Raw genomic sequence first — 12,772 nt, forward strand, 5'->3', positions numbered from 1 at the left:
TTTCGTGATGGACTGCTTCAAATGACATTTAATTTAAAAAAGAAAAATCAGATGTTTTTGGTTTTACATATCAGATGGCCGTGACGTTTGGTCAAACTTTACAGATTTCCAAAGATGTGCATTTTATACCTCTTCTCCTCCTCCTGTCAAATAGTTGATATTTAAGCCCCACAGGGCAAGGAATAGTCCTTTTTGCTTGGGCAGTAGAGTTTCATGTACACCAAGGGTGTTCTATATCCGTTTTGTCTAAGAACACACCATGCTAAGGTGCAAATAATAAGATAAGTTTTGTCTGGGAACTCACCGTATCCATTAACAGGAGTCTCTCCCATGTCACCCCTCACATTCTCTTTCCCTGCTGAATGAACAAGAGATTTACAGAATTCTTCATAAATGCTAAAATTTGCTGGTCTGTGTGCAATGCGGAAAGAGCAAGTTTCAAACATGATGTGGTGGCTATCAAGGTTTATTCTTTCCTCCTTTCTCCTACCATTCAGAAACAAAAGAGGTTGTGCAAGTGCCTCCGCATTCCCAGAGGAAGTGCAGCCCGCTTGGTAAGATGCTCCTCTCCCCATCAGACGCCCTTTCCCGATCAGGATGATTTCTGTAGGAAGCAGCAACTCCAGACCCAAGGCAAGAACACTTCCCATAACCGTCATGTCTGTTAAAGGCTGCTTCACTTCTCAAGCAGTGGGAGATGTTGGGTCTTGCTGAGGCCTCAGTTCTTCCCCAACTCGGCTCTGCTCAATCTCATCTATTACAGACATGTACTTAAACTCAGCTGGCTGGTGGTTAAATGCTTCTACTAAACGGTAAATCTCTTCACGGTCTGTGGCATAAAAAAGCTGCACCTGGCTGGCAAGGCACTGAGCTTCTGTTACGGTCTGTAAAAAAGTAAAAAACACACAAAGCAAGTTGTCAGGACAGCAGCAGATCAAAGATCGCCCTACTGTCACCAGCTGATCCAAGTCCCAAGTTCAGAGCTGAACTTTGGATCCATGTCAGGGCTATGCTGTTTGTGTCTCGTGGACCGCTAATCCAACTGCAATGTAAAAATCAAGTCCTTGTGGTGGGAAGTTAATCAGCTTCCTGGCCCCACTGCAACATCAGTCATGAAACTGAATGGTACACCACTGTGATATCTCTCTCCCTACAATATTTCAGAAAGCAAGCAGGGCAGAAATTTAATGATTGAATGCCCTGAATATTAAAAATCAAAACCAAACACCTTTCAGCAAGTGAACTGAAAACAAACATAGTGAGAAAGCAGGGTTCTAGATTCTAAGCGGTAGAAAAACACTCTGGAACTTATTTATTTATTGCATTTGTATACTGCCCCATAGCGGAAGCTCTCTTATAACGGAGAAGAATTTTAAAAGAAAAGGAATTGTTTTGGACACCATTATAAAGATTTTTTTAAAAAAAATTATTAAGCGATTTATGAATAAACCATGGTTTATAATGACAGGAATGAGCATATGCTAGCCACAGAATTGCACATTGCCCCCTCTTCTCTTTTGGTGTGGCCACAAGGAGTTCAGAAGCTTCGTCCAAACACAAACTGTGGTTTATCTTAACCATGATTTCTCGGAAGCAAGCCAATTTCAAACCATAGGTTATGAAGCTGGCTTGTTCCAAACAAGGTAAGATGAATCAGGTTACGATTTGGATGTAATGGAAATTACAGTTTAATAAAAAGGTAAAGTGATAGCTTTCTCTGAAGAAAGCATTCTACTAATTTTCTCATGGTTGTACTGGAGGAGGCTGGAATATGTGAGTCCAAGGCCTGCACAGGCTTGTTCCCAACATGAAAAACCATGGTTTATGTGATGCCTGAATGCATTCACTAAATAAAATGAGGTGTGACAGCTACCTCCAGCCTTTTAATTGTATCCATTCTGCAGTCAATATTCTGTCGTCTGGACAATCTGCATTTCATTTTCTCACTATGCTGTAACACCAGAATTATTGTATTGCCAGCAGCAGTTGCAATGACCCCATGAATGGAGACAGCATTACCACCAACCCACAAAAAAATGCATGCTATGAAAGTAGTACAGGCTTGTTTTCTCTTTTGGTGTTATTGGTGTGTTTTTAAGAGCTAATTCATTTTAGCATGGCAAAGGGGTCCACCGATGAATCTACGGTGAAGAGGACAATTACGTTGTTATGTACCTAGGATGATATATGCCCATGCACAGCTCAGCCAACTTCTGGAAGTTTTATGATGGTATGATCACTGTGCATCTGGATGCATGGAGAGTCTGTTAAGCAAATTCCATTGTTGCAGATTCAACAGGAATAATGCTTGTATTTAAAGCCCTGAACAGACTGGACCCAAATATCTGAGTGAATCCCTGCTCCCAAACTGACCTACCCAGACCTTGAAAACTGCAAATGAAGCCCTCTTGGTAGTTTCTGTGCAGTACGAAACATATAATGTGGGAGCCTGGAGAAGGGCCTTTGTGGTTGCAGCAGCTCTGCATCTGTGAAATGTCTTCTCCACTGAGGTGCATCTGGCCTCTTCATTATACTCTTGTAGAAAACAAGTCAAGATGCACCTCTTTTGACAGGCTTTTGGAGGAGAGATGGGGTGAAAAGTTGTCAAGTTTTGACAGTCAAGATTTTTATGGAATCAATGAATGCTACCTTTTTTCCCTTTCTTCCATGTGTTGGAGTTACAGAATTGTTTTTATTAAACTTGATTGGAACTCTTAAGTAACTTAATGTATTAATAATCAGCCCAAAGCCCCCCCCCCAAAATGGAGCAATCTGCACAAGCTCTCCTTCTGATCCTTACTAATATCCGGAGCAGGATCTTCCTACCATTTCTCAAAATTGCATAATGGAACACTTGCATAGCATGCCTGAAAACATCCACCCTTCTTTTGTATTTATTAAGCAAGCCAAACATTTCCAGTAACTATTCCACTGGTATGCTTGTGGCAAAAAGAGCTATCTTTTTTTAAATTAGACTTCCCTTACCAAAACTCTGGAATCCATTTCTGCTGTCATCAGAACAATTCCCTTTTCCTCCTGAAGCTCAGGATAATGATACAAGATCAATTGGGTGGGAGCAGCTTCCCCTCGAGTCTTCAGGAAATAAATATTGTATTATTAAGCAGCACACGTGGAGTGTCAACAAAAGATCAGAAGTCAAAGTGTTAACGAATGAGCCAATCATTTCAAGACATCATGAACCTTCCAGCTCTGAAGAAAAGCCCATATGGAAATAAAACACAAATAGTCCTAATAAACATCCTATACATGGATGTGGAAAAAAAAATTAGAGGATGGACACCAGCCAGAGAAACAGGAGGGGGAGAGCGACACATGACATGCAGAAGGACTTTTGTACGCTTGATCCAAATAGCATCCTCCACTGCGCTGTATTGAATTTGAAAAGGAGCTTGAAATGTAGCACAATATGCGGGCTGCCATTTGGAAATAAAATACAGAAGACCTGCTATTCATATGATTTAGGGGGCTCATTATATTCTGGAGACAGCCAGTGTGGCGTGGTGGTTAGAGTGTTGGACTACGACCTGGAAGACCAGGGTTCGAATCCCCACACTGCCATGAAGATCACTGGGTGACCTTGGGCCAGTCACTGCCTCTCAGCCTCAGAGGAAGGCAATGGTAAACCCCCTCTGAATACCAATTACCATGAAAACCCTATTCATAGGGTCGCCTAAGTCAGAATCGACTTGAAGGCAGTCCATTTACATTTCTTTTTTAGATTCTGGTCTACAGGTAAAGCGAACACAGGAAAGGCACAGAGGAATAAAGAGAGTAGGGAAGCTTAAGCAGAGACACCAGCATGAGAAAGCTGTGATAGGATGATGAATTTCACAAAAGAACCTGAACAAGGTTTCAACAGGAAATGCTAAGAGCATGTTTTATTGAAGGAGGACATGGTTAGGCCTGGGAACAATATCTAACTCAAGCCTCTACACACCTCCATACTGAGAAAGAGGAAGTTGAGATATGAATGAGGCTTTTAGCCATGCATGCAGGCCCTTCATGGTGGGAGCAAATCAAACCAGGAAATCTTCAATTAACTAAAGATTCCTATTTCATCCAAACCAGGAATCTTCGGTGAACAGCTCAGAACAAGCCAAGTATGAAGCTAACTTCAAAATTTTGTTTAATATCCTGTCTTGGTCTGAAGGGGTTAACCACTGTTTAGAGCTTACAGAAAGGACAAATGAACAATCTGATCTGTGAATAAAATGCCTATTTTGTTTTGTCTTAGCAAAATGTACTGAAAGGCTCAGAACGGAAAAGGCTCCTCTTAAAGTCCAGCATTTCAAGCAATACTGCATTAACACAGTCCACAAAACAATGAATTGCCATGTGTTCTACGGCATGATTTAACAGTTGCAAACATAATTGACAGAACACTTCTAGTCTCTAATCCCAAGCCTATGTCTGGAAATTAATTCCCCAAAGGTCACCTACCTGAATGTTTATTAGAGAAGTAAAGTGGAGTTCTGTTCCTGACCACTGTCCCACAAAAAACTCATAGCCCTCCTTCCTTGGCAATGCATATAGAAACTGTTGAGGAGATGAGATATGTTAATTTAATCCCAGCTCAGGATGAAATCAGAAAAACAGAGGCATCAGGAAAAAAGTGTTGTAGAAATAATAACCAAGCGAGATGGAATAGACTAGCTCACAGAGATCAATTCTTTGTGCACCTTTCAAAAAGTATCTCTCAGTCTCAAATTATTTGAGAGACCAGGTTTGCCCATAGCCTTTACTGTAGGGGAACTGGCATTAGGACAGGCAAAATGTCAACATCAGAATACCCACATTTTAAAAGCATTCATGAGGCCTTAGATCTCTCAACAATGGCTGAACTACACTTTGTACAGCTATGTTCAACAGTCACCTAGGTGTGAAATTTTACCAGATGTATTGAGAGATTTATAGCTCCAAATCCAAAATGTTAGCCATTATAACATACCAGCAAATCAGGGTGGTTGGGGTGAGAAACACAATTTGGTACATAAAAAACTCAATCCCACAATTCTTTGGGCAGCCTAACAAGGGTTTGCAAGGCCAAAATTCAACCGGGGGGGGGGGAGGAATATAATTTTTGTCCCATATTCCCTCAAGAATAATTTTATTTAGAAACAAGGCCAGGCTCTCCATTATTTCCCCCCCCCAAAAAAAGGAAAAAAGAAAAGCAACCCTTCAAAGACAGAGGTTTATAGTCTTCCCCAATCTGGTGTACTTCAGATGTTGTTGGACAAGAAATCCCATAATCCCTGACCACCGGCCACACTGGTTAGGGCTTACTGGATTTATAGTCCAAAACATCTGGAGTACATCAGGTTGGAAAAGCCTGCCTTTAGAAAACTTTACCCACATTCAATGTCCCTTGCCGCTATTTGTCCTACAAGTAAAAAACACATGCACCCGTATCTGTTCAAATGATTAAATCCCTTTTTGAAGCAGTGCATTCCCAATATGACAAATCCCATCCCTGATTGCTATTACCATTTTAAAAAAACATGGGAGACCCTAGATCTGCCACTGTCAAAACAAGGGAACAGTTTTCATTAGGCTGGGCCTCCAGAAGCTAGTTTTCCCTTCCAAAAGGTGCTCCTGCTGGATCCTGTTTACTGAACTGTCTCAGCCCTCAAAAACATAATCAGCATAGGCCTGTAAATAATTCTATGTCATGCTGCAGTGATCAAAGAGTAGGCAATTAAATACACCACAGCAATTGGAGGAAGGAGGCAATCATGCCAGGTTTTTGGCTAACAACTGCCCACAGCCATCTACCAGTCATGCTAATCTCACACACAACCAAGGCCATCTCACAACTGTCAGTATTTTGCAGGAGAGATTCAATCACACACTGGAAATTTAGGTTTGTGCAATTAAAGCGCTCTGTTACCCACAATCCACTTCTTTTTGAAGTTAGGAAAGTGATGGGGAAATGCACGAAGAACTGTGAGATAAGCAACTGATTAATGGGAAGATGTGTAACCACCACACAAGCAAACCAGAACAAAACCAGGATTAACGTTCATTGTCATATAACTACCCCCTAAACAAATCAGAATGAATGCTCAATAAAGACACTCCATTGCCTAACTCTCACATAAGCTTTATGCAAGCAAATCAGGTTCAATGCTCCATGAACAGGCCATGTGGATGAGACCTGACTTTGGAGAAGAATTTGTGGATTACATCCAGGCCATGACTCTGCCTTCGTTAATTACTACCTAGAAACTTACATTTTGCAGGTACAACTTTGGCTCAGCATACTGGAGGAAATGTCATCTGCCCTTAATACACTTCTTCCAGTGTTCTATGAAACAAGTGTGCATGAACCTGTTCCACAAAAAGATCTGACACCTGTTCACTGCAATTTGTGGGCACTCCAGGGAAGTACTCTTATACAGAGAACACGAGAATTCATAGACCAGTGAGTACAGTAGCTGTATTTCATACCTATTACATCAGGGCCAAAATCTTTTACCAACAGTTCACCAAAACCCAACTCAATTTGAACACTAAGGTGCCAATAAATCAAGCTTCTACAATGAGACAGTAGAAGAACAGAAACAGATGCAAGAAACTCTGGGGAAAATACACTTATCAAAGACACATATGCAACACTTACAGATGGGCAGTCCTGAATTCGCTTCCACATCAGATCGAAAGTCTTTCCCTTTAGAAAGAAGGAAAGAAAATATGTTTAATTAATTCTCATCACTGGGAAAGAAAGCTTAGAATGTTGGGGTTTGTATGTATTCACTTCAAACATTTCAATCTTTCTAATTGCTTACAGTGGCTTCCAAAAATAAAACTTTAAAACTTCAAAAAAAAATCAAACAAAATATGCAACAATAAATAATAAATTATACAGCCACAAGAGTAGCTGTATACTACAGCCAGCGTGGATTTTTCACATTCCGCGATGTTAAATTAAAAATACCACCCCATGCCATTCTGATGCTTCCCATAAGCTCATTTCAAAACAAAACCTTACAAAACGTACAAGTCCTGAACTCAGAAACGCTTAACAACCCTCTCAATTTTCATGGTGATATACAAAACAGTCAGAGAGAATAGAGATTTCAAAGTGTAAAAAGAGGGAAAAACCCAGAGCCCCTTTCAACTTTTTTCTGTCAGAGTTCTCATAATCTGTTGAAATCCATTAAAAGCCAGGAAGGAGAGACAGGCTCTGGTGCTGGGTAAAATTTATTGTAAGCTCCGTGTTTCGGAAATTATCCTTCTTCAGGAGCTAAAAACAGACTACTCAGCAGGAGAGTGTTATTCTGGATTATCTCTTTGAAAAGTCTGGGACCTCTAGGGTTAAATGAGGATTTGGATTTCTCTGAGTTTAAATAAAATAAAAAACAAGGGTTCTAAATGAAACTTGGCTTCCTTTCTGTAACTACTGTACATGTTAGTTAGTCACTGGCTGGATCAGTAAAATCTGCAAATGCAGTGATTGTGCAGCTGAGCTGATTTATATACTCATCATGGATATAAGCAGCATTTGAGTCTGGTTTGTGTTTAGTGTGGGGCTGGACAAGAATGTGTATTGCCTGGGCAGAGTAAAGGAAACAGATCTCCACAGTTCAGTACAGGGCTAAGTCTTCGTGTTTTTCTGGGGAGGGTGAGAGAGTTTTATGCTGAAGTTGTTTTGTCATGGCCAGCACAAGATTCTGTCTAATTTGAGCCACGCAGTATAGTTTTATAAGATGTCAGTTCAATGTTAATGTTTAGGGATACAACATAATGACAACATCTTAAAATGTGTGTAAAGTGAGTTATATGGAGTGTGGTCTTTAAAAGTATTCTGTTAATGTCTAAGACCATGGTGTTGTCTCCATGACATTGATTTGAGTTTGTTTTAATGTTTTTAGCTCCTGAAGAAGGATAATTTCCAAAATGCGTCGATCTTACAATAAATTTTACCTAGCACCAGAGCCTGTCTCTCCTTCCTGACTTCAGTTTGGTGCTTGTTCCCTTTTGTTTCTGCCGAAATCCATTAAAAATCAGCCATGATCACAGAATACCTGTAATCCTATTACTGACCTTGACCCATACTCTGAGCTTCATCTTCTGCAGTTTAAAAGTTAAAAAAATGCCTGGCTGATCTTTAATTAATTTAAGAAATTTAATTTAAGAGGCACGTTACCAAATTCTTCCAAGCTATACAGGAAGTGGATTGGACTGTGAAAGACCAACCCAAATTGTGTTTGTATTTTGATAAATTTGTAGGGCAGTACAATATCTCACAGAGGAGGTCAGGTCTCCTGCTCCCCTGGTGCACTCACTATAGCTGCCCAATTACCCTGCTTTTTAAAGTTTGATAGAAATATCTGTGGGCTATAGGTACGTTCTTAAACTGCAAGGTTTTTTGCCTATTAGTGAATATCAATACCAGAACAGAGCCAGGGATAAACACCTGGTTTTAATGTCTCAAGGCCCATAAAATCAAATAGGACTGATTTGCGTGTGCATGTGAACTTCAATCAACAGAATAATGCCATACTGTTTGCAAAATGGAATTCCAGAGCCTTATGGTCACTACTAAGATGACTCAATTTTTCTAAGGTTTACTATCAATCCATAATGAGCTCTTAAGTGTGCATGTTTGAATAACTAAGTGGTATTTAGGTGCCTGCACTAGGAGGGCTTACAAACAAGTGTAAAATCTGAAAAATTATACTGAGGTTTAAACAGGGCAATAGCATGGAGGCTTACTAATGGGGTTCTCCTCCATTCAAATGTAATATATTCTGAAGCTTCATAAAGCAACAGAGTTTCTTATGCAGCATTTATCTGTTTTATGTTCAATGTAATACAAAGTGGGTGGATGGGTGTGTTAGTGAGAGAGACTGATATGTCACTGTCTCTCTCTCAGTTACATACCAACATATCTGCAATATAAACATACAAACATAAACATATTCCAGGTGCTATTTATGTATAATGAACCCTCCAATCCAAGTTTGGTGTAGTGGTTAGAGTGACAATCTAGGACCTGGAAGACCAGGGATCAAATCCTCACTCAATAGTGACCTTGGATAAGTTACCATCTCTCAGCCTAACCAACCTCACAGGGTTGTTGTGAGGATAAAATGGGGATGGGAGGAGGACTAACACATTGAACTCCTTGGGGGGAAAAGGTGGGATACAAATGTAATAAATAAATAAGGTTCCATATGTGCTGAGATGCACAACACATGGAGTTCCTGCATGTGCCAATGGCATTATTTATTTAATTGGAGGGGCCTAGTCCATACATGCATGCACATATACACACTAGTAGATCAAGATCTTCCACTTAAGTGGATGACTCATATATATTTGTTTATTTCGGTACAAGACCAGCAAATTTAAAACAATAAAATTGTACACATTGACCAGATCAGGTACAAAATAGTTACAAGAAGTGTTAAAATGCTTGGGCCAAGCTCTTTCTGCGTGCCATGGCCGCCACACAAAATCTCGCCACCATATCCATAATGAGCGGATCACGGTCGTCAAGTAAAACATGGATGACAAAGCTCTGGCACTAAGTTACTAACACAGTCTAGGTTCCCATGCCCTTGAATTCAATGCTAGTTATCATCTGATCATAGTTATCATCTGATCATAGGATGCTGCATTATGAGCTATGTATTTCCTCACTCCTATTATCAGTTTCACTGTAACTGCTAAGAGCAAAAGCTGGCCTGCTTAGCAGATCTTTGTGTCCTGATCTCAGTAGCACTCACACTATTGCGTGCTGACTACACTTACAGGAATAACTGCATAAACGGTGTCTTCTCCAGAATAATATTGCTTCCATATCTGGAAGAAAAAAAGGAGTACATTAACTTCACAGACAATCACCGAACATCAAGTGTGGTAAGCCATACTCAGTGCACACCCACTGAAATCAATGTACTTAAGTTAGTAATATCTAACTTCACTGATTGTCAGTCTACTCTGAATATGACTTACATATTTTTTTCATTTATTTAGTGCAAAGGTGGTTAACATTTTTTGGCCCAAGGGCCACATTCACCCTTAGCCAATATTCCAGGGCCATACGCCAGGGGTGAGTATAGCCACATGACACCCCTGCATGCACATTTTTGCACCATGTGTGTTTACATACATGCAGCCCTATCCTCAACTGATATGTGCAGATCTGCTGGGGAGTGCTCCCTCTCTGCTATATCTATTTATTTATTTTTGCTGCCATCAGAAAAATCAGTGGGGTCTAGAACACGCCCTTTAACTGAAAATTAGCCACCCCTGATTTAGTGAACATTTATCCTGCACTTCTGTCTCTCTCAGGGTATCTTACAGTTACAAAAATACAATAAAACAAAACAACAATTAAACAGTATAATGCAGAAAGAGAGGCTGATTAAAATTGCATTAATAGAGAAGTATAAAATAGAATATTCAACAGCCAACATGTACACATTTTCTCTCTTCTTTTTACCTCCCTGCCCCCATCCCCTCTCTTCTTGCCTATTTTCTCTGGATCCAACATTAGTCATACTCCCAATAGATCTATTAAAATGAATTGACATTACAGACGTAGGTCCGTTAATTTCAATGGGCCTAACTGAATAGATCTTAGCTGGATACAACCCACTGCCACTGGCATGAAGAAAATGTGCGCTGCATTTTATATTTATTTATTTATATATATATATATATATTATACAATATATATTAAATTGCATTAGCTGATGTTTAAAAGGATCTGGGAGAACAAAAAGGTCTTTGCCTGGTACCAAAAAAGACATCAAGGTGGGCACCCTGGTGATCCTTCTTGAAAAGATTATTCTAAAAGTTGGGTGCCGCTATCAAAAAGGCCCTATCGTTAGTCATCATCCATCACACAACAAAAGGCAGGGGGCACCCAAACAGCCTCTGATGAAGATCTCAATGCACAGGCAAGTATATATGGGAACAGCCTTCTGTCCATTACTCTCTCTGTATAACAACCATGAGTTATCATCATCAGGAGATTTGGGCTGCAGTGTCACCAATATGCAGATGACACTCAGCTCTATCTCTCGTTTAAGTCCTCACCAGAGTTGGCTGTGGATACCATGTCCAAGTGCTTGGAATCCGTAAGTGGATGGATGAAGGAGAATAGGCTGAAACGAAATCCTGATAAGACCGAGGTGTTGCTCGTGGGAGATAAGAGGAGGTTGGGAGATATAGACCTGGTGCTCAATGGGGTGAGATTACCCCTGAAGGAACAGGTCCGCAGCCTTGGGGTCATTCTTGACTCCCAGCTGTCCATGCAGGCTCAGATCTCGGCAGTGAGCCGGGCAGCTTGGTATCAATTACATCTGATTCGGAGGCTGCGACCCTACCTTCCTATCCATCTACTCCCACGGGTGATACATGCCCTGGTCTCCTCTCGCTTACGACTACTGCAATGCGCTCTACGTGGGGTTACCCTTGAAAATGGTCCGGAAATTGCAACTGATACAGAATGCGGCGGCACGCTTGATTAAGAACAGCCGTCGCTGTGATCATATCACTCCGGTGTTAGTAGATCTACACTGGTTACCAGTTGCCTACCGGGCCCAATTCAAGGTGTTGGTGTTGACCTTTAAAGCCCTATACGGTTTCAGCCCAGTTTATCTGAAGGAGCGCCTCCAGCATCATCAACTGTGCCGCCTGACGAGATCAGCCACACAATGCCTCCTCTCGGTCCCACCAGTCAAAATTGCTAGACTGGTGTGGACCAGAGAGAGGGCATTTTCGATTGTGGCACCTGCCCTCTGGAATTCCCTTCCTTCCGATCTTCGCCATGCCCCCTCCCTGATGTGGTTCCGTCAAGCCTTAAAGACCTGGCTATTCAGGCAGGCCTATAGGATCTTTGGGGTGGACTAACTTTTATGCTGTTATTAACTGGACGGGTGGTTTTTAGTGTAATTTGTTATTATGGTATTTTGATATTGTATTTTACTGTGTACTGTATGTCGCCTAGAGTGGCCGTTAACTCGGTAAGATAGGCGACTTATAAATAAAATTTTATTATTATTATTATTTATCATCATGAGCATGGTATACAGCAGCTGCCTGATTCATGGCAAAGAGACTTACACTGCACACATGAGAGTAGTTTCCTAATTTTATTCATGGCTAGAATCTCCATGTAAGGAACAGCTATGTATGAAATTGGCCTGAGCATTAGGTTATTAATGTTACAGACCATCACACAAGTTTACCCGTGAGAAGATTTTCTGTCCAGTTTAATTTTATGAAAACTATATAGAATATATTTTCACTATGTCACTTTGGATCACCTGTTTTATTTCTTCAGGCTTCCTCTTTTTCATCATCTCCACATTAAGTATAGAATCAAGTGTCTGAAACAAATCACAACAATAAAGCATGTACGATAGAACACCATGGTAAGAGGGAAAGTTTGAATTCTTGCAAATGCATGCACACTCACCCATACACACCTTAGAATCATAGTAGAGTGGGAAGGGGCCTAAAAGAGTCCAACCCCCTGCTCAGTGCAGGAATCCAACTTAAAACATACCCGACAGGTGCCTGTCCAGCTGCCTTTTGCATGCCTCCAGTGTTGGAGAGCCCACCACCTTCCTAGGTAATTGGTTCCATTGGTAATTGGTTCCATTGTTGTACCACTCTAACAGTTAGGAAGCTTTTCCTGATGTTCAGCCAAAATCTGGCTTCCTGTGACTTGAGCCCAATATTCTGTGACCTACACTCTGGGATGATGAAGAAGAGATCCTGGCCCTCCTCTGTG

General features: G+C 40.8%; 1 protein-coding gene across 2 annotated transcripts in view; it reads right to left on the minus strand.

Moving 5' to 3' along the window:
- ATPAF1 (ATP synthase mitochondrial F1 complex assembly factor 1) overlaps positions 1-12,772 on the minus strand; it is a 17,234-nt gene continuing 4,462 nt past the window's right edge. For both annotated transcript variants that reach the window (XM_061632885.1, XM_061632886.1), the window contains exons 4-9: positions 12,303-12,365; positions 9,778-9,828; positions 6,641-6,688; positions 4,462-4,557; positions 2,986-3,093; positions 1-884 (exon numbers count right to left, since the gene is read on the minus strand). In XM_061632885.1, coding sequence (XP_061488869.1) covers positions 684-884; positions 2,986-3,093; positions 4,462-4,557; positions 6,641-6,688; positions 9,778-9,828; positions 12,303-12,365 — 567 coding nt within the window. In that variant the 3' untranslated portion in view covers positions 1-683. The remainder of the gene's footprint in view (positions 885-2,985; positions 3,094-4,461; positions 4,558-6,640; positions 6,689-9,777; positions 9,829-12,302; positions 12,366-12,772) is intronic.

This window comes from Rhineura floridana, chromosome 6, assembly GCF_030035675.1.
Source record: "Rhineura floridana isolate rRhiFlo1 chromosome 6, rRhiFlo1.hap2, whole genome shotgun sequence".
In the NCBI taxonomy this organism is placed as follows: domain Eukaryota; kingdom Metazoa; phylum Chordata; class Lepidosauria; order Squamata; family Rhineuridae; genus Rhineura; species Rhineura floridana.